The 20,509-nt window shown below is 41.3% G+C and overlaps 1 protein-coding gene across 4 annotated transcripts in view; it reads right to left on the bottom strand.

The window, feature by feature from the left end:
- Positions 1–765: 765 nt before the first annotated feature.
- klf7b (Kruppel-like factor 7b) overlaps positions 766–20,509 on the bottom strand; it is a 181,485-nt gene continuing 161,741 nt past the window's right edge. For 3 of the 4 annotated variants that reach the window (XM_034694503.1, XM_034694501.1, XM_034694502.1), the window contains 2 exons: positions 20,053–20,176; positions 8,191–10,006 (listed from right to left, as the gene is read on the bottom strand). In XM_034694503.1, the coding sequence (XP_034550394.1) occupies positions 9,955–10,006; positions 20,053–20,176 (176 nt within the window). In that variant the 3' untranslated portion in view covers positions 8,191–9,954. Of the gene's footprint in view, positions 10,007–20,052; positions 20,177–20,509 lie in introns of all 4 variants that reach the window. The other variant, XM_034694500.1, reaches the window with a different exon arrangement.

The raw sequence follows: 20,509 nt of genomic DNA on the forward strand, positions 1-20,509 counted from the left end.
GTCAGCATTCCCATCAATAGGCTTCAGAACTCTGCTTGAGAAACAAATGGGTGACATAATTGGGACTACAGCCATGTTTAATACAGTCTATGACTTAAATTCAAAGTATCTTAACCCAAGCCATGACCCCTTCTTAACTGGGTGGTTTTCATGCCTAAAGTAAACCACAAAACTCAGTCCATTTTGTCATGTTTTATACATCTCTTATTGATGACAAGGTGCGCCTGGAAACTGCTGACCATGAGCAGCTTAATCTCCATGTCAAAGAAGGCGTATGGACTTGTTTTCCACTCATCCTAAAATCAAGGTTTACAACAGTATTGAATTGACACGGGAAAAGCTCAGAATGTGTAAACATAAAACCTGAAATATCCTCAAAATAGCATGCTTCTTATGCACCCTTCAATGAGGCTACGAAGAACCCAAATAGTGTTTGGACGCATTGTTGAAGAATGCCAGTGGAGTGGAAGCCACTGTGACTCAGCAGCACAAAGCTTTCATTTGCTTACTTTAATGATGTTAGTTTGGAGAAGGTAATGTTAATGTAACTTAGAGTTCAAGTTAAGTATTTGAATTTGCAGTCAGGTAGGATCCTGCATCAAGTGAAGGTGACTCATTTGCCCAGGTGGTGTGATCTCTGAGTTGAAGGTACTCAATTTTTCATTCTGAATAGTCTGCTGACCAGTTTCAAGTTTCTAAGTGTGGAAAACATGACCAAAAGGTTCCACCTGACAGAACAAAACACAACAGAGCCACGAGCAGATTCTACCATTTATTACACATATTACATTCTTAAATAAAAATGCTCCACTTAACAGTTCTTGCATAGATATCTTACAATACCAATTTAGAAAAGAATTATGAAACAGACCAGTAACAAAAATAAATTTTCTTCTTCCTTAATAAAGAACATTACCATACTAACATCATATAATACAAATAATATTTTAAACACTTTGTACAGCAAAAATTGTAAGTAAAACAAGAGAACTGAAAATATAAAATAAAAAACCCAACAGATGTGACGGTGACAGAGGAGAGGAGGGCGGGGGTGGAGTGAAGGATTATGGATTGAAGGTTGAAATGAAGAGTAACAGAGCCCCGGGGAGACAGGTGAGAGGGATGTTGTGATGGTAAAAACACATCTGCTGTCTTCTCTTTTCTCGGCATGTCAACTCACCCAAGGAAATATAAAGTTGTGATTCCTCAGTGGTCATGGTTTAAGCTAACTGCATAAACATGCTGGATGATATAAAGGTGCTTAAACAGAGCTTTCATTACAGGTAAAATGAACGGACACTTCTCTGATCATGAGAAGTCAAATCTGTGTCTCCTCTAGATTTTGTTTCATTAGTGCCAATTCTTTTTATTTTGAGAATGAATTTAAATGTTCTTCATTTAGGGATTCATATTGACTATAACTCCTGTTGGTTTTAGAGACATTCTACTAAGCTAATTCATTTTAAGAGTGCGGTCCCAATTATTATCGTTGCAATATTTGGTATTAAAAATATATAATAATTATAATGTGTTTCAAATGAGCATACAACACAGTGTAACTAATTGGTTCATAGTTGGGGGCAGAAGTGGTTCTTTACACTTGTTGCCACCTGCCATCAAACAGAGGAATTACAGAGAAGAGCAGCAGAAGAAGACTCAGTAACCAGCTAGCTAGTCAGTCTTTACAACAGTCTGTGGCTTCTTCTGCAGATCATATCAAAAGAGATGATGGATGGTGACGCAGTAAATGACTGAGTTTTTCACTAGAAGTTAGTGTCATGGGGCGGGTGGGGTGGAAAAATAACTTTACTTTGACTTAACTTTATGTCAGAGGTGTCAATGTTACTTTCTGGTATGCAGGGTATTTGTATGATTCCTCCTGATTTTATAAATGTTTGCAAAGGAATCACCAAAAGTTATTCAGAAATGAAGTTCAGCAGACATGATACTGTACTGCTCAATGAAGCAAAGTGGAGACAATCTGATTTTTTTTTTTTTATGCCAATCCTTCTGCACATACGATCTTGAACTTTGAATTACTTGTGAGAATGCCTCAAGCATCAGGGTCTAGCTGTGCAGGTAAACTGACAGAGATGGAGAAGCACCTACAAGGACGTGCTGGCTGAACTGAAACAATTCTTTCTGACTGAGGACATTCAGCAAGAAAAGTGGAGAAGTTATTGCAGTCTTTTTTCAAAGAACTGCTTGGAGCTCTCAAGCTGCATTGCTCTTAGGAACAGCTCCCAGATATATGAAGACTCTGAGCATGTTTGACCCCAGAGGGCTCTGATGGTGGAAGGTTTGGGTGGAGAGGGTTCGGTGGGAGGGAGGTGAAATATACAGACATGAGGACAAGGGTAAAGATCTGTGAATCTCTTATATACTGACACACCAAGCATGGACAAACACAGTGAAAACAGAGTCACCCCGGAATGCCACTGATGCCAAGAAAGGTCAACAACCAAGTCCCGGTATGACTGAATGTTTGTAAAGTTCAACGTAATCCCCCAGAATAACGGTGATGAAAAAGGCATTTCACTGGAGGTCATGTGAACCTGTAGAAAATGGTTCTTGGTGGCAAAGTGCATCCTGGATGAGTGACAAATGTTAAGTGGATATTTGACAAAGTGCTCCAACAGACTATGCTAGCAGTGCGTGCACATTGAGAGTGTGATAAGCTAAATATGATCATTGTAGCGCAATGTTTGCGAGAACTAAAGCCGATCTATTGAAATGCTGAAATGTCTGAGACAGTGCTGTTGCCACATACGGATCTGTATGAAAGATCTCACGCTATTTACAAAAGCTGCCTAAATTGACAATCCTTCTTCAGAGTAACGTGGAGGAGTGGAGACTGTAGAAACTGAAGCCTGGTCCCTTAACGGACAACGTTCAGAGAACTACCTGTGGTGAAGGACGATGTTTAAAGACACTTTTCACTCTGGGTTTGTTGGTCTGAGTCGCCCAACCCTTTTGGTCTGCTTTCACACTTGTCTACTGGTTCAGATGGTGGATATGTTCTCAAGCCCTCCAATGAGTGACACGCCAAAACTGTCACAAGAGGTATCTAACCCAAGGTGAAAATCGTTGCTTGGATGTGGGGGATTTGGTGTTCTGGGGTAAACTTGCACAACATGTCTCCGACAAATGGCGAATGTTTCCGCCTTTTGCAAAGAAACAATGTTGATGTTCAATTGGAAAATTGGACCGAATGAAAGTGCAAACTCTTTCTCCATCTAGTGCAACTAAAGCTTATAATCTGAAGCCTCTTTTCATTCAAAGATTTCTTGCTAAAAGTTTTTTCTCTGTGGTGTTGAAACTGCTTCCTGGTTGCACACCAACAGTCCTAAAGTTCCTCCAGCTCTTAATTTAGACGGCCTTGTTCAGCTGGATTTAAGGTGCAAAGAGCAAATTTTAAGCCAAACCAATCCTAGATTCAGACCAACTTGCCAGGGTGAATGTGCATTCAGTAAATCTCCAATGATAGATTTTCCCACTTTGGGTTTCCTCTGAACTTAAATCTTTGATACACTGAAAAGCTGAACTCTTCCAATATTAGTGATGTCCAAACTCAACAGTTTCCAAAGACTCCAGACCACCTTTGACTTTGAATTATGAGACTTGACGGTGCTGTTTGCAGTGTGCTCAGCAGCTGACATAATCTAAACTCCCTCACTCCAGCTAACCCTGCTATAGCACCACTACACCGGGCACCCTATAAGACCATGTGAACATTATTTTACATTTGTGAACAATGAGTTAGGCTCCAGCTAACGGTAGACGAGAGACTGAGAATGTTATGAAGCATGAAGAGTCGGAGCACGCCGGTAATTAATATTTAATGGGACGATCAGGTAAGAAAAACTAATCCCTCTTCTTCCACCTCCCATCCAAGACTCGTTTTCTGCGTCTCTGCCTCTCGGCTCTTGTCCCTAAATCTACTACATTCACAGCAGTTAACTTGCAAATATGCAAATCTTTGGGCAAAATGTGTAAAGTGTGCATTCCTGCAGCTGATAGTGCATGGACAACTGCTGTGGACAGAAAGGAAGAGATGGGGTGGGGATGGTAGGAGGGAAACAAGAACGGCATTTTAACTGCAGAGAAGAGAGAGGGTCGAGGACTCAGAGGATTAAATATCTGTAGGGACTCTGCAGATAAATGTTAATTTATTTTATCTGTAATCCATGAGATAAAATGCTAAGGCTGATGTAATGATTTGGGTATTCATGTGGGTAAATGATTTCTTAACTTCTTTTTTTTTGTCATAGTTCAGTGTCTTCAAGAGATAACCCACTGGCTCCTGGCATTACTCCATGCTAACAGGCTCTCCTGTTTGTTCTGCATCAAATCTGTCCACTGGGTATGGTAGCGCTGGAATCGGTCCGACTCGAGGTCCCTGTTGTTTTTTTTTTTGCTCCAGACCACTCATTTTCCCTGTGACCCAAAGCGATCTCATTAGCTGAACTGCAACTGGAGAAGAGGACCCGGGAGTGCTAATGCTAATCAGAGCTGTGGGACGGCAGCTAGCTGGCCTGGAGGAGCCTGAGAGACGACAGGAGACCCAGAGCAACACTGTGACAGAAAACCTGCTCCTACAGGCTGGGAGACAAGGAGACGGAACGTGAAGTGGTATCTGAAGTGACTTTGAGATCTGTTGGATGTCAAGATGGATTTTAATTAGAAGGGGGAGGAACTGTGAGGTGAATTCTTGCAGGCTAGCCAGCACAATTCATTTATCTTCTATGTATGTATTTGTAGTTAGGGGCACATTGTTCAGTGTCTTGCTCCTTAAAACACAGAACTGTTCTGCAAGCAATGGTGATCATTTCATTGTTGATTTTTACCCAAAAATAGAAAGTGTTTTTAAATAAGCGGATCAATTTGAACCATCATTTTCTTTCATTTTTTTTCTCAGCATACAGGCAAAGGTTTGCCCTCGACTGAGAAACAACACAGATTGCAGTTGTCTGTACATAAGGTCCTCTTTTTGTGTTAGCAGCTCAGAAAATGAGTTTGCTAATACAAAGCAACAAGACAAATGGGGACAAAATGCAAATAAGGGTGCCGATTATGTGTCCTACTTCCTTTAACTAAGTACAAAATGGTTTACACCAGTGTTTGTGCTGAATTTTAGGATCAGATTTACATTCAAATATTGAAGACCAGGACAAGAACTGAGGAATATTTGGATTTAGGGTTGGGGGGCACAAGAAATGTTGAACCATTTGTGTATTTGAAGCTAATCTTGGGGACAGGTGTCTGATTTCCAGGGTGCAGAATTGCAACTTGTGTTCTCGAGCCCCATGTGCTCCTGTGTGAATGAATGAATGCGTATGAACAAATGAAGGGTTTAAACAAAAACCTAATAAACACATTTTCAGCCATTGCTTGGATTGAGAGCATTTCCAACAGCAGAAGTAACAACCAAAATTTTCTCCCACCAGGTTGCACACATGTTCAGCAGTTTAAACTCTGTTATCAACCATCTCGCTGAATCACTGCTTCACTCACAGTTTGCCTAATGGGACACACACACACACACACACACACACACACACACGCACACGCACACGCAGACGCACACACACACACACACACACACATACACACATACATACACACATACATACACATACATACACACATGTACACATTCATGCCATCAAAAGCTTCACAAAAGTGCTACAATCCCCGTCCCTCAATGATTGTACGTCCTGTATTGGGGGGTTCCTCTTACATCCCGTTGCATGTCTCAACGTTTTGGCATGACTTTGCATCATCCAAGCCGAAGAAAACAACCATCAACACAGCTTTTGTTACAGGAACCAAACAATGAAATGAAATCAAAAGTGAAACACTGGATTCATCCCAAACGTGGGTTGCTTTGCGTCGTATTTAGCAGAAAGACAGAGTTAGTAGAGAAAGCTGCCGCTGGATACAGAGGCCTCATATGGAGGCGGTCTCCCGCTGATCTCTCCTGACCCGGGAGACTCTGCCCGTGGCTGAAGGGCAGTTCCACGCTGGAGGTTTTTGGTATCGATTGTTCGAAGCTGCACCATAAAACCCCCTTGAAGGGGAATGTTTTCACTGTTTCACCTAATGAAGGCTGGCAAGGCCGACTGGCACGATGACTGGGCATGTTGGGATATGAAAACCCCCGTCGGCTTCAGGAACCCTGAACCCTCACCCAGCCGTACCAGTCAGAAGTGAGTATTAGACTGTTAGCATGCGCTGCAGGGCATATAGGTGGTGGTAGGCGGATGGAGCAGCGCTGTGAGTATTGGTGTTGATATCGGTGGTATCAGTAATGCCCCGATTGCAAGACAGGTTTCTTTTTTTCTGCAACCATCAAGCAAAAGAAGCAAGCGTGGATATGTGCTCATCCCAGTTTCTACCTCTCATGTCATTTGTACGTCAGAGATCTCCGGGTACGTGATCACATTCAGGTCACAGATAGAAAAAAATCATGATATGCGTACGAACCTCTGAATGAATTAAAAGAGGAAGATTTAAAAACAAAACTCTCTCATTTATTTTCATGGATTTGTCTTTGGTGGATAAACTTACTTTAGATCTGTCGATTTAAACATTTCTGAGCTGCCTGCATGAAGATCAGTCAGGCTGTTGTAGATCCTCTGCCCTGTCGGCCACTGTAGACCTACAGTGCAACAAATACATATACTGTTTACTTAGAGTGACTGAAAACATTTCCCCCTGGGTTTTCATGGAAATATTTTTCTGTCAAAGTAGAAACTGTTTGTTTTTAAACCCAGATTTTTCACTGATTTCTGTCCCACTGACAGTTTGTGCAGAAGCCTGTTTTCCAGATTAAAGAACTGGTCTCCATGTGTATCAGTGTGACACACATGTGGATTAAAGACACTTTAAGGATAAAAAAAAAAGAGATTTGGAGAATAAAGAGGTAAAATTACAAGATGAAACCCATAAATTAACCTTCAATTTGTACATTTGTGAGACACACGTTGTAATTACAAGCTTTGATTGATCTATATGTTTAATAAGCAGCTAGCCGCCTGCACCGAAATTATGAAAGCTGATCATCTTCTGAAGTTTTACTCAACAGCGGAGGACAAACAGTGGTTGCAGATGCGTGCACAAGCTGCCTATTAGCCTTCCCTTCTTCAGGACAGACTCGGTGTGAAGAACAATCTATTCAGAATCCTGATTCTTATAAGCGTGGTGTTGATGTGTTATAAGATTATACTCATCAGTTATTTATGAAACATATATTAAAGTATAACTTCACAAGATTCTCCACATGTCAGTGCAGGCGGCTGCTGCTCTCTTGGTCATCCATTTCACAGGCTAACCATAGACTCTAGTTATTTCTTATACGTTTACTTCACTCTCAGAAATTCACAACTTTATTCTCAAAATCTTATCTTTATGTCTAAATACTCCAACATGAACAGTTCTTTTGTCCTTTTGGGGGATTTTTCCAAGATTAGAAATCTTATTTAAGAGGTTTTTAAGGCTCCAGATGAGATTCTGTCTCGTATTGGCCGTGAGATGTGGAGTCTTCTTGAAGACTTTTAAATTCAGTGTTCATTAGAGGCGGGATAAAAAGGGTCTTTAGGGATTATCAGTTGGTTTTCAGCAGTGTTGTACGTTTTGATAAAAGGCCTGTTGTGATTGATTTATTTCTATTTACTTTAGATGAAAGTCTGATAAAAGTGGCTCATACCCTCGACTGCAGCTGAGAGTCTCTGAAGTAAAAACACTGATTAAATGAGAGGCAGAAACTGTAGCGAAGGATATGTGGGTGATTGTTGGAACTGAGAACAAGCTGATTTCTCACTTCAAAGGATTTGGAATCGTTTGTTACCTCCAGCCGAGAGCTAAGATACTCCTCTACTAAACAACAGTTGCTAAATTCCTACTGTGAAAAAAGATCTGGGAGCAGAACATATAATTCCTGGAAGAGTGTGCGTGTGTGTGTGTGCGTACATGAACTGTTGTGTGTGTGTGTGTGTGTATGTGTGTGTGTTTGCGCTAAAGCCTGCCATGCAGTGTTTTGTTTTCCAACTCTGTTCATTAGTTTAATAATTATTTTCCTAAATCTTATTAGTCTTATCTGGAGAAGAGCCGTGAGCAAAGAAACTGCAGTGTAAGTCTGTGTTTGTGTATGTGTGTGTGTGTGTGTGTGTGTGTGTGTGTGTGTGTTGACGGCGTATGTGTGTGTGCTTGTTTTGTATACAATGTGTAGAGCGAGACAGGACTGTTTTTTGTGTTGGATTTTTTCAAGTCTTTTTATCATTTTTTTGTCTTTGTGTTCCTTTTTTCGCTGTAGAAAAAAAAGCACAGATAACATTGAAAAAAAGTCAGTGCAGTCAATGGATACAAGAAAAACAGGCAAGTTTGACCGGGCCGTGTGTGTGTGACCGTGTCTGTTCGGCACCGGCACACAAAAGGTCCGTTGGCATCTTAAATCCCACGTGAATAAACAAAAAGCGGCTCATCAGCCTCCGTTCTTGCCCTGCAGTGATGCCAGGGGGATGAGATCTCAGAGTCTGTGAGAGCGCTCCAGGATGATTTTCAGAATCAACAAAAAGAAACAAAGAAAGAAGAACAAAAAACAACAAAAAAAAGCAGGTTTCCAGTTTTTAGGGAGTCCTCCGCCTGACTCCGACAGAGTGCGAGACCACTGAGGGTCGTGCAAAGGTTTTGTTTTCCATCTGGAGTGAATCGCGGGGCAGAAGGAGCAGCACAAAAAACTGAAGACCTCTCTGCTCCTTGCTTTTATTTTCTCAGGAAAATACAAATCCCTTTTTTGAGAGTCGGTATGATCCCGTTTTTTTTTTTTTTCGTTCATCCGCTGGTTGCTTACAGACTGCAGAAGCACAGCCAGTGCACATGGGGATTAAAAGACCAACAACGCTCTCCTCCTCATCCCACACATTCTGTTGAAGTCATCTTAGATTTTCAGTTTTTTTTTTCCTCAAAAACACAATTCAGTGAGTTTTAAGACATTTTCTCCCAGAGAGAGAAAAGAACAAAGTGTCATTCTTTGTAATAACAACAATAAGAAGAATTATTGTCCTCTAAGTAGAAAAAAAAGGGAAGAAAGTGTCGCTGCGCATTTCTGTCAGATGGCCTGCGGAGGCGGCAGGCGTCTCAGTGAAGGTGGGAGATGCAAACACCCACTAGAGGAGAGCCTGAGAGCTGCAGGAGCACTTGCTGACCAAGGTCCCCATGGGTGCACTGAAACACCCAATGTCCAGAACTCTGGGTACGATTGTCAGCTCTGCGAGAAGTCAATCTGTACAGTCACTCTCCTGCAGATTTGGCATTGTTGTTTCTTTCACGTATGTTACTGAAGCTGACTGCGGCAGGTGATGGTTTCTTTAGTTCCGTGTATGAGAAGAAAGAAATAAAGTTGAGTATTTGATTGAGAATCCGGTAAAGCACTAACAAACTGACTATATGGATATTTAAAGTACCCCCACTGAACTATCTCCTCACCCAAAGTGACCCACACTGACTACAGAGAAAGAAATAAAGGCGGCGTAATGTTTCAGCAAGCAAGTTTAGTATATGTTGTTTGGCAGTGTCCAAGTCCCCAGAGCCGTACGAGAGCGGCTGGGGTTCACCAGGATGATGCATTCAAAGACGGCTGTGTTGAGTGTTTACTATTGCAAGTGTGTGAGTGTGTAATTTTAAAGAAAATCAACAATCTAGCTACTCCTCGTTTTTCCCTCCAATCCCCCGTCCCCAGCGAGAGGGCTGTCAGTAAGTTCGATGTTTTACGGCCCTCTCAGATGGATGCGCTGCCCTGCAGGCGTCATGGCCGCCAACTGGTCGATGGACGGGGTGAACGAGGCGGGTGGTTGGTAGCTTGACTGCCCATCCCTCTCTCCTAACTCTCCTCCTCCTCCTCTTCATCTTTTTCCTCTTGCCTCCTCTCCTCTCCGACTCCTTTTCCTTCTGCCCTCAGATGTGCCTCTTCATGTGCAGGGCCAGGTGGTCTGACCGGGAGAAACACCTGCAGGGAGGAAACAGAGAATGTGTCTTAAAAATGTCTAAAACATCCAAAAACATATATTCAAAAAGTGAAAAAAAAGCAGGAAGTGGGAGACAGCGAACAAAGCATCCTTACTTTATTCATATTTGGAGAAGACGGGACAGAATTAGACTTTAAGTTAAGAATAAATAACAAAACAGCTTACATTAATGTGTACAAACGGGGATGTAAAATCTTGCAGTATATTAGTGAAGTATAGCTAATGACTGCCATTGGCTCTGTGTATTAGCCATGAATGGGCCACACTTCCAGCCCCCCCTGAAACACACACTGGCTCTGTGTATGTCTTGGGAGCGCTCCATAATCTCAGGCTCCTTGAACTTCCCACCGGCATTGTGCATTTCCTGGAAACGCTCCACACTTCCAGCTTCTTGCACTAAACATTGGCTCTGTGTTTTTGGTGAGGAGGGGGCTCCTCACTGCTACTGTAGGCACACTTAAATATTCCCTGGTTCTGTGTATTTTGTAGGAACACTTGTCAGTCCACAGCTCCCCTTAAACTATTCATCATGTTCTCTTCAGTTAGCCAAAAAGCTAACCAGTGAATTATTGAAAAAGGAACCAAACAAACCAGACACCGCAAAGCTGCTTTTTGGCACCATGAATAGCAATAATTTAATATTTCTAAAAATTGTTTTCTGAAGAAATGTGAAATGCTTAGTTTAGATAAGTGAGTGAAGGACACAGAAATGACCATAATTTGGGTATTTGTACTGACTCCATCTACTTTGCATATCAGACAGAGTGGAAACTATAGACTACTGTTCAATGCATAAAGCTTCTGGGGGTTTGAGCTAACTCTACAAAGGACCTAAATTTGTAAGTTTAACATTTTTTTCTTACAATGACTGTGATATGTCCTACTAAATTAGTGATGGCAAGTAGTTCATCCCTCTTAATGTATTTTGTCAAACGCTATGCTAACGTAGTTTCCTCGAGGATAGTCTTTCCTTTTTGTGTTAGCAAGTGCGGAGTCTTGGTTTGAAAGAAATGCAAGTGTACCACAGGGACTCCAAAGTACTAAAAAGATTGTTCTTGTTGACTTAGGTGGAGTGATTTGGGTAGAGTGTTCGAGGGGTTTACTGAGCTTAGCAAGTCACGTTAGCTTGATAGATAGTAGGCTAAGGAGCTCAGTGTTGCCAACTCCTCAGTGAGGAAAGTAGCTATTGGCTGTCCTAAAAGTTGCAAGAAGTCGCTAAATGACATCATCACTTAATTTGCATAAACTAAATTGTAATAGACGCTGTAGGAGAGACGTGTAGCATTGAGGGAGAGACAAAAAGAGAGTAAAAAACACCCTAAATATGTGGATAAGTACACATAGGAGCTTACAAAAATGCTAAGTAAAAAATTTCAAACAACATTTTCAAGATGTTTATTGTATACAATCTACATTAACTATCTAAATGGACCAAAAAGAGACAGTATGCGGGATCTGCCAGCGGTGGCTTCGTACATGCGTGATACATTTGCAGTCTGGATGCTGAGGGGTGAACGCCTCCTGCTCTGAATGCAGCTAGGAGGGACTCACAGCAGCATCCACTGCTCGTGGAGAAGAGTAAGAACAATACATGCTTTCACATCAGTCTCCAAAATTCTCCGTTAACACACCAGAAAAAAAAGTCGCTAGATTTGTCACTGGTAGCTTTTTTGAAAAAGAGTCGCTAGAGGGGTCTGAAAACTCGCTAAATATAGCGACAAAGTCACAAAGTTGGCAACACTGAAGGAGCTACAGCAGTGTTAGCTAGAGCCTTTAAAGAGATTTTTAAGACCCCCACAAAGTGAGGAAGTGTTTAGATGTCAGTGTCTCATTTAACTTAACAGTAATAACACACGACACATGCTCTGCTCAGTCTTGCTAGCCCTTTTTTGGACATGCTAACTTAACCAGTGTAGCTCCCCCTCGACTGAGTCAAATTGTGTCATGGGAAATTTATATTCCAGACTTCCTCAGAGTTTTGTTGCAATGCTTCTTGTCAAAAAGGAACTTTCTAAACGTTGTCTAATGTCTCATGTAGAAGTTTCTCCTGAGGTGTATTTAAATTGATGCATATATCTTACAGTAAAAGCCAAAAGGGAAACTATTATTTTAACATGAGGACAGACATAGACTGGCAGATTAAGACCATGCTCACGGCTGACAACACAAATTTAATAATGCAAAGAACTTTAGAGATTTTCAACCACTTCATTTTAAATGTACATAAAGTTTCAGTCTTCCTTCATTGTGTCACACCAGTGAAACTCAGAACAGAGTCTCTGTATTCAGGCTCAGTGATTTCCTAAATACGACTCCAACACGACCATAAATCACAGCCAGACCTCCACAGCTCTGCAGTCAGTCCTTGAGCTCTGGGTACAATACTATTGTAGAAACTAATTAGATATGCATCATGAACATGGACACTAATGCAGACGGGCTGGCAGTACTCTCTGATGCCGGGCCATTTAACTCTGCAGAGACTGCACCTGGTGTGAAAGATATAAAACCAGGTGCTGCTGATGTGTAACATACAGGGAGTCATAATGTCACTATGATTTTAATTTTATTACAGCACTGTGAAGACATTAAAGCTGAACATCCACAATAAAATGCCTCACAAATGATATGACTAAATGAGAGGCGAAAACAAAACGTGGGTGAGAATAAAATGGGAAATTAAAAATTCAGTTTGCCAGAGGCTTTATTCATTATTAATTAGTACAGCCTAATCTGTGTGTTTGTGAGTGTTAGCATGTGTGGGTGTGTTTTAAGGCAGGTTGATGTTCTATCCAGAAACAAGAAGACAAAGATGATGAACACTAAACGCACAACAGAAAGACTTCACATAGTAGAAACCTCTCAGATGCTTGGACTGTGATTTATTTTCTCAATTTCAGTCTTCAGACGAGCAAGAAAATAACTTCACTTAAAGTTGGTATAGAAACCAGCAAAAAGGGTTCACTTGAGCAGGATTGTCAACTGAGATCCATCACTTTAAAGCTAAACCCTGGGTAGCCATCTTTAAAACTGGACAATGTCAAACTGATGTAAACAAAACTCAGTGCTGTTTGTTGACATATTCCAGTATTTTAAAGGCTGTCACCAACTGAACTATCACACCTGTCATAATCAGCATTTGTACCTCTACTTCCTCCTGATGATTGCTCAAATTAAACCCCAAATTTAAAAACTATAAAAGTCTGACATTAATTGAAATACTTTATACTTAATGTGTCGCTCCTGTCTGTTATCATTCCTGTGTAGTTTATGACTGCCGGTCAAAAGCTATTCCTTTTCTCTACCTGAGTCTGCTCAAGTTTCTGTCTGTTAAAAGGAAGTTTTTCATTACACTGTTACCCAATGTTTCCAAGAGATACTTCATTGGTGGTTTGCTGAAATCATAATGACAGACAGTATCGTTTAAAATTGCACTTTTTGTTGATAAATGGTAAATGGACTGTGTATATAAAGCATTTTCTCATCTTCTGATCACTCAAAGCACTCTTACGTATATTGTCACATTCACCCATTCACACCACATTCATACACTGATGGCAGAGCCTGCTCTGTTAACACACCAAAGGCACAGACACCAGGGGCAGTTTAGGGTTAAGTGTCTTGCCCAAGGACACTTTGGCATGTGAACAGCGGGATCTGGGAACAAATCCCCAACCTTCCAACTGAGAGATGACCGACTCTACCATCGAGCCAAAACCGCCCTGTGTTGAGCGCCCTGGCTGTGCTGATTACTTGATTCTGATTGGTCAAAAACCCAATAACAATGGTGATTAATACTCAACAACAGAAGCGACACCAGCAACAACTTGATCACAAACGCCATATTAAATCAATCTGCATAAAGGAGTCAGACACGTTTCACCTCTGCCTGTTGACACTGTGGCAAAAAACACTGTTAGCTTCCCTCTCAGGCTAATCTTGTGAGTTATGAACTAATGACAGATCCTGTGCATATATGTGAGTGCTAACAATGTGTTGGGGTCCTGCTCACTCTGTTGGAACTCTAATTTGCACAACAACCTGCTCACTATACATTATCCCTTACTTACAATCTGGCCTCAACTCACTTAATATTGATTGATTGCACTATTACACTATCCAATATGGTGTCAGTCTAGATGGGCCATGCTATGCAGGATTTAAAACCAGAATACCATGGTTGGAGTCTTGAGGGAAACAGAAAGACTCATTGAGTTACTTTGGTAATCCTTATTCCCATATGCTTCCTTAAAGCTAGGGTTAGTAGTCATGGAAAACTAGCTTGAATTTGAATGTAGCATTTTCTCAGGACTCTGTTTTCCCAGGTTTACTCCGGCTGTAAATAGCGCTCTTTTTTAAGAACACATTATGAATTGATTGCCATCGGGACATAAAGATCATTTTAACCAGTATAACAAAAAGTGCATCTAAATCTGAATACCAACCCCAGCTTTAACTTAACAAGGTAGGATTTGCTGGCATAAAAAGAAGACTTTTAAAATTTGACTATGTGAAAGAAAGGATTCAAAATACTTCTCGAAAATTAAGCTAACTTTTGCATCTGTATAAGATGCCAAAGGAGGGCAGTGATACAATGATCCAACCAGGGATGAGAACTTGAACACCAGCTGTGCAGCTTGAATGTTTGGTGGAAGATATAAACATATAGGAGTCATTTTATTCAGAGGAAACAGTATCTTCTGCAAACAGATGCCAGCAAAATCTTTTTCAAACAAGCTGGACTAAAGTCAAGAAAGACATCTCTAGTGGCGGTTATAGAGACAAGTTAAACTAAAGACATGCTGTATAGAATCTAAAGGATGTCACTCACAACCTTTCATGTCTTCAGCAAAAGTTTCTATTAAAGACAGACTGATGATAAACTCTGTTGTTGTAGAAAGTGAGTCTATCTAAAAGAGGCTGAAAACTCTGAAGTCAGGCCAGAGCTGACTTTGACGTTTTAATCCACGCCAGTTTTCAGATTTCACAGCGCTAATGTGAGCAGTTGAACTTTGCTCTCTGTTGTCTCTGCTCCAGTGTTTCCCCTCAGTCCTCCGCCGGCCATGTGCTACCTACTGTACACCTCCACCAGTCTCTCTCTGTGTGTGTGTGTGTGTGTTTGAGAGAGAGAGGGAGAGAGACCGGACAGATGGCCATGCCAGTTACTGTGTCACTGTTGGGGTGCGGAGCAGCCAGACCAGCTGGTATCCTCCCCCCACTCCTCCGTCCATCCCATCCTCCTCTTCTCCTCCTCTAAACTCTCTCTCCTCCTCCTGCTCACTTCTTTTTGTCCTCCTCCTCATCACTCCTCCTTCTTCCAGCTCCATGGAAACATCAGGGGGTCCCCGCTTGATTAGGCGGGATTAATGACAGACTGCCTAATGTGTGTGTGTGTGTGTGTGTGTGTGTGTGTGTGTGTGTGTGTGTGTTTCCCTGGAGAAACTGTGTCAGATTGAACATTCTATCTAATGTTAACCTCTCCATGGCTGCCACTTTCTGCCATTCTCATGGTAATATTTTGGGGCTCCACCCACCACAGATGTGTGTCTGTCTGTGTGTGTCTGTGTGTGTATGTGTGTGTGTGTGTGTTACTGTAAAACACCCTGGCTGTGTTAAGCATGTTTCCACTCAACTTGTTTTTGGAGCATCATTAGGCCTCAAGGTAATTACTGGAAATCTGAAATCAAGACTTAAGAGCTTTCAGACAGAGAGAGGTTTCAACCTGCTACACTGATGACTCATCGTGAACCTGTGTTTCCTCCACCCAGCACTGTCAGGCTGTAGACCCCAGGCAGCAGATATTTACCATCAAATCTGGACCATAAGTCACACCAGTACATGAGACAGTCTGTTTATATGTCAGAATTTTCAAAGCCAGTACAATCTGAATTCGGCATATAAAGTTTGCCAGCTTAGCTACCAGTACAGTAGTTGAGCTCGGCCTATGCTCGCTTTGACATACAGACCCACTGTCTATGACCAATTTGCCTCGACCCAGGCCACCCACTCATCACATGCTATCTTTACTTGAGGAGTCCTTTCAATCAAACCAGGACTCCACAATATTTATATCCCACCATTTCCTTTAAATTGTTTACTATGGCTTATTGTTGAGGGGGCAGGCTCACATCCTTGAGTCCTATGAGTCGCTGCTACAGATGTGCCAGACTCCAGCGGCTACAACTACAACTATCCATCTCAACACTATCATCCCACTCTCTTTTCATCTCCTCTAACCTTCTTTCCAACCCGATCTCTGTCCCAGCAGATGTGTGTCTAACATGAGTCTGGTCCTGCTGGAGGTTTCTGCCTGTTAAAGGAAGTTTGTCCTTGTTGCTCTGACTTGCTAAATCCTGCCAAGTGCTCTGCTCATGGTGGATTAAGATGAGATCAGACTGAGTCCTGTCTATAAGATGGGACTGGATGTCATCCTGTCTTGATGTTGGGTCTCTGTTAATAATTTATCATAGAGTACAGTCTAGACCTGGGGCCTCATGTACAAAGAGTGTGTACGCACAAAAACATGGCGTACGCTCTTTTTCATGGCAAAGTTCAGATGTATCAAGAGTGAAATGACCATGATAATGCGCAGTGCCTCATGCAAACTTCATGGCTGACGTACGCACGTTTCTACAGCTGTTGATCCTTTCGCACAGATTCATACATCTGGATTTTTGTGCGTACGGCATTTTCTGGATTAGAGCTTACGCCATGTTTCAGTAGGAAATCCACGCAAGTCTTTGTACATGAGGCCCCTGCTCTGTTTGCAAAGCGTCTTGAGACAATGTTTGTTTTGATTTGGCGCCATATAAATAAAGATTGATTGATTGATTGATATCCTAGAATGCTTTGAGCAGCAAAGCAGCCGTTTGCAATGCACAGTGAAGAGACCAAATCAGAGTTGAAGCAAATCCAGTAAAAGTTGTTGTAACTGTTAGGAAACCAGTACAATCTTTGTGTTTTGTTTGGATGTGCCTTTCAAAAACGCTGTATGGGAGTTGTAGTTTACTCCTCTTTGAGTAGTTTAAAGATCACTAGTGTCCCCTTTTGGCAATGGAGGAAGCAGATTTTCCTCAGAGTTCAGGTGTCCATTACAAATACTTAAATGTGAGATAATAAACGGGGACATTGGGCACCCAATGAAGCTTCTCCAGTTTAACACTCTGCAGGCTTCAAGAACACAGAGCCTCAGTGTGGCACAGTTTATGTATGCATCATTGTGGAGCCAAGTTTGTTACGTCTGCACCTATAGATGTGCATGTAGGCAATATGACTTTGCATTTAAACATCTTTGTGTTGTGTGCAAGTGCGTGAATGTGTGTGCTTATTGTGTTTGTGCCCATATGTGTGCGTGTGTGTATATGTGCCAAAAAGGAGCTAATACAGTCCCAGCTCTCAGCCAGGATTAGAAGCTTCCAGCAGGTTTCTGGAGGGTTTTATGTCTAAAACCCGAACTAGAGGGAATCCACAACAGCCAATTACACTGTCTCCAGGGCGTAAGTGTGTGTGTGTGTGGATGTGTGTGGATTTATGTGTGTGTTCTTCAGCAGAAAAGGTAGGGCAGACACACACATACAGAGAGAGTGTATGTTAAAGTGGAGCTGGCATCTGGTGCCACTCAATTAGCCGCGACCAGTCTGCCAATAGCCAGAATCCATTTAACTGCCAGCACAGGGGCATGAGTAAGCATTAACACACACACACAAACACACAAAAACGACCGCACACTCTACCTTTATGACAAAAAAAAAATGAACAGAGAACCGTTACTGGCTTTTTAAAATAACCTTTGTCTGTCGGGCTTTTCTGTTGCTGCCAAACAATGGGATTACATCAGGAGCAAGCTTTATTTGACATCATTACATTTCTTATCAGTAAACAGATAACACTAAAAGCTTCAGTCATAAACGTTCATTATCACAGAGTCAACAGAACGGTCTATCTGTGCTGCTAATGTACACATATGCTGAAAAGGGCAAACATTGTTTAACTTCAAACCGTCACTGTCTGTCTCTGCAGTGTTAATTAGACGAATGGAGTTTACCTACGTGTAAGGAACAAGATGTATGATGGGCTGTAAATTCATAAATTCATGTCTTTGCACACTGAATTAGTTTCAAAAAGAGGAACCCTGACTCCAAACTGTTTCGGATGTATAACTTAGCAATTCATTGAGTCCAGTTTGGTTGGAAAAAGAAGTTGTGACACAAAAGAAGCTATAAAAACAAGGTGGTCAAATAATCACTCTAAGCCGCCCTAAGCTTCAATACAGAGTGATTTCTGTATCACTGTAGCATCACCTTTGCACATGAAGGGCCCTGTGGTTAATTTAGTATTTATCTATTTTCATTGTCCTACAAAGGTCTGTGTCCACTGACTGCATTTAGAAGTCGTCTCACAACACTTTACCCTCCCTGAGTGTTAAGTCTGTTTTAAATTATTCTGTGTGCATAATATTTGCTTTTCAAGACAATTTAACAATTATTGTGAGAAGAAAGGGAAGGGATTTTGTTCTTGCGCTAGCAGCAGCTCACGCCTGGAAATTGCACTCTTGAAAATACAAGCCAGATTAGTTTCTCCTCAGCCACCTTTGCCTTTTTGTTGTTGAAAAAGTTAATATTGGAAGTCCCGCCGCTTCTTGATTTTGATTGGTAATTGACACAGAAGTGACGTTGACAAGTTCAAAATGTTGAACTATTTTTAATGAGAGCACTGAAGGCAAGGGTGTTTTTCAGCTGAGGACACTGAGCGCTGAAAAACCTGAGCTGCATAGTTTGTATGTAAATAAACCCTGTGACACAAAAAATGCCACAAGTGGACACAGGCCCTAAGATTAAAAAGTTTAGTTAGATTTTTATAATTGAAAAAAATATATTTGCATGTAAGATAATTATAATCACAATAATAATGAAAAATTTTACTAATGTTGACACCGTCCCCACCCATCCCCCAATACGTGCACTGACTCTGGCCAGTCAATGCACATATTGTGTACCCCATGGAAACAAGGCCTTCCTTGTTTTTCTTGTGTGTTTTTTTGTGCATGTGTTTTGTGTTTCTCTAATAGTATATCAGGTGTATTGCTCCTGTCATTTTCTTTTTTTTTATTTGGAAATTAAATAAATAATAAATAATAAAAATGATAAAAATATATTTTTTAAATGAAGCTGGATGAGAAATCATTACAATCATCACAATCATTAATATAAAGTATATGTTGCAAAACCAAAACACATACAGTTGTGCTCATAAGTTTACATACCCTGGCAGAATTTATGGTTTCTTGGGTAGTTTCTGTTGTCTTTATGATGTAAAAAGAGTAAACACAGTTGCTTGATAAAAAATTTGCTTCATCCAACCACTAACCATGAGTGAAAAAAAAGGTTTTCTCTTATCTTTGATATTCTCTGAAAAATGGCCAAAGAAATCCCACATTCTGCCAGGGTATGTAAACTTATGAGCACAACTGTAAGTTATGTAATGCTACCAAAAAATATGCTTGGGAGGGGCGTCTTTCACCATTTTCTAATGATACATTTTTTTATCCTGTAGTTTCTTATTCAAAAAACTTAAAACAGATATTTCACTGAAGTCATGATCACTTGTCCTAGTAAGAAAAGAAGAGATGCTAATTATTTGAAAGTAGTTTACTTTAATGCAAGTCTCCTGGTAAGCCATGACAGTGAGACATGAATTCACAAAACCAGGACCATGAAAACCTCCAAGACTCTTCTACTTATATCTGTGTTTTCTTGTTTTTGTTCATATTCATATTTATCCTCATAAAAAGACCTTTTCTAAATGAAACTTTGTGATTCACTGTCTGATCTGAGACTCATTCTGTCAACCCTGTGAGTCAAAACTCAGTTTTTTTTAGGTTTTGGGAGTTGTACTTGTTGGGCAGCTTGGGTTAAACTCTAGTCCTTGACAGCTAAAGGTCACAAATGCCCCCACAATGTAAACTTAACTGAATGTTTGTGGTTGTTTTTGGACACAGCCGCTGCCTGTGTGTGTTTTCTGTGTTTACCTGTCGCAGTGGTTGCACTTGAATGGCTTCGCTCCGGTGTGTTTGCGGTAGTGTCGTGTCAACTCGTCACTGCGGGCAAAGCGCCATTCGCAGCCCTCCCATGAGCACTTATACGGCTTCTCACCTGCCAGAGAGAGAGGGAGAGGAAGAGAGAGAGAGAGACAGATGAGAGAAAGAGAGAGAGAGAGAGAGAGAGAGGGGGAAACAGGAGGAGGTGTCACATTTTATTATAATTTCTAGATCTAATTTCACACGTCTAAACTACAGCTGCTCGCTAATGTACAGGTTACCACCCCTGGCTTTCTCCACACCCAAACATACACACACACATGTACACCGACACACACAGACACACACACACACACACAGCCTTGGGGCCCAGGCACGCAGACCAGTTTTAACACAACACCCATTTCAATGAGCCAATACACTCAATTAGCCGTAAATGAAGTCTTTC

The sequence above is a fragment of the Notolabrus celidotus genome, chromosome 10, assembly GCF_009762535.1.
Source record: "Notolabrus celidotus isolate fNotCel1 chromosome 10, fNotCel1.pri, whole genome shotgun sequence".
In the NCBI taxonomy this organism is placed as follows: Eukaryota; Metazoa; Chordata; class Actinopteri; order Labriformes; family Labridae; genus Notolabrus; species Notolabrus celidotus.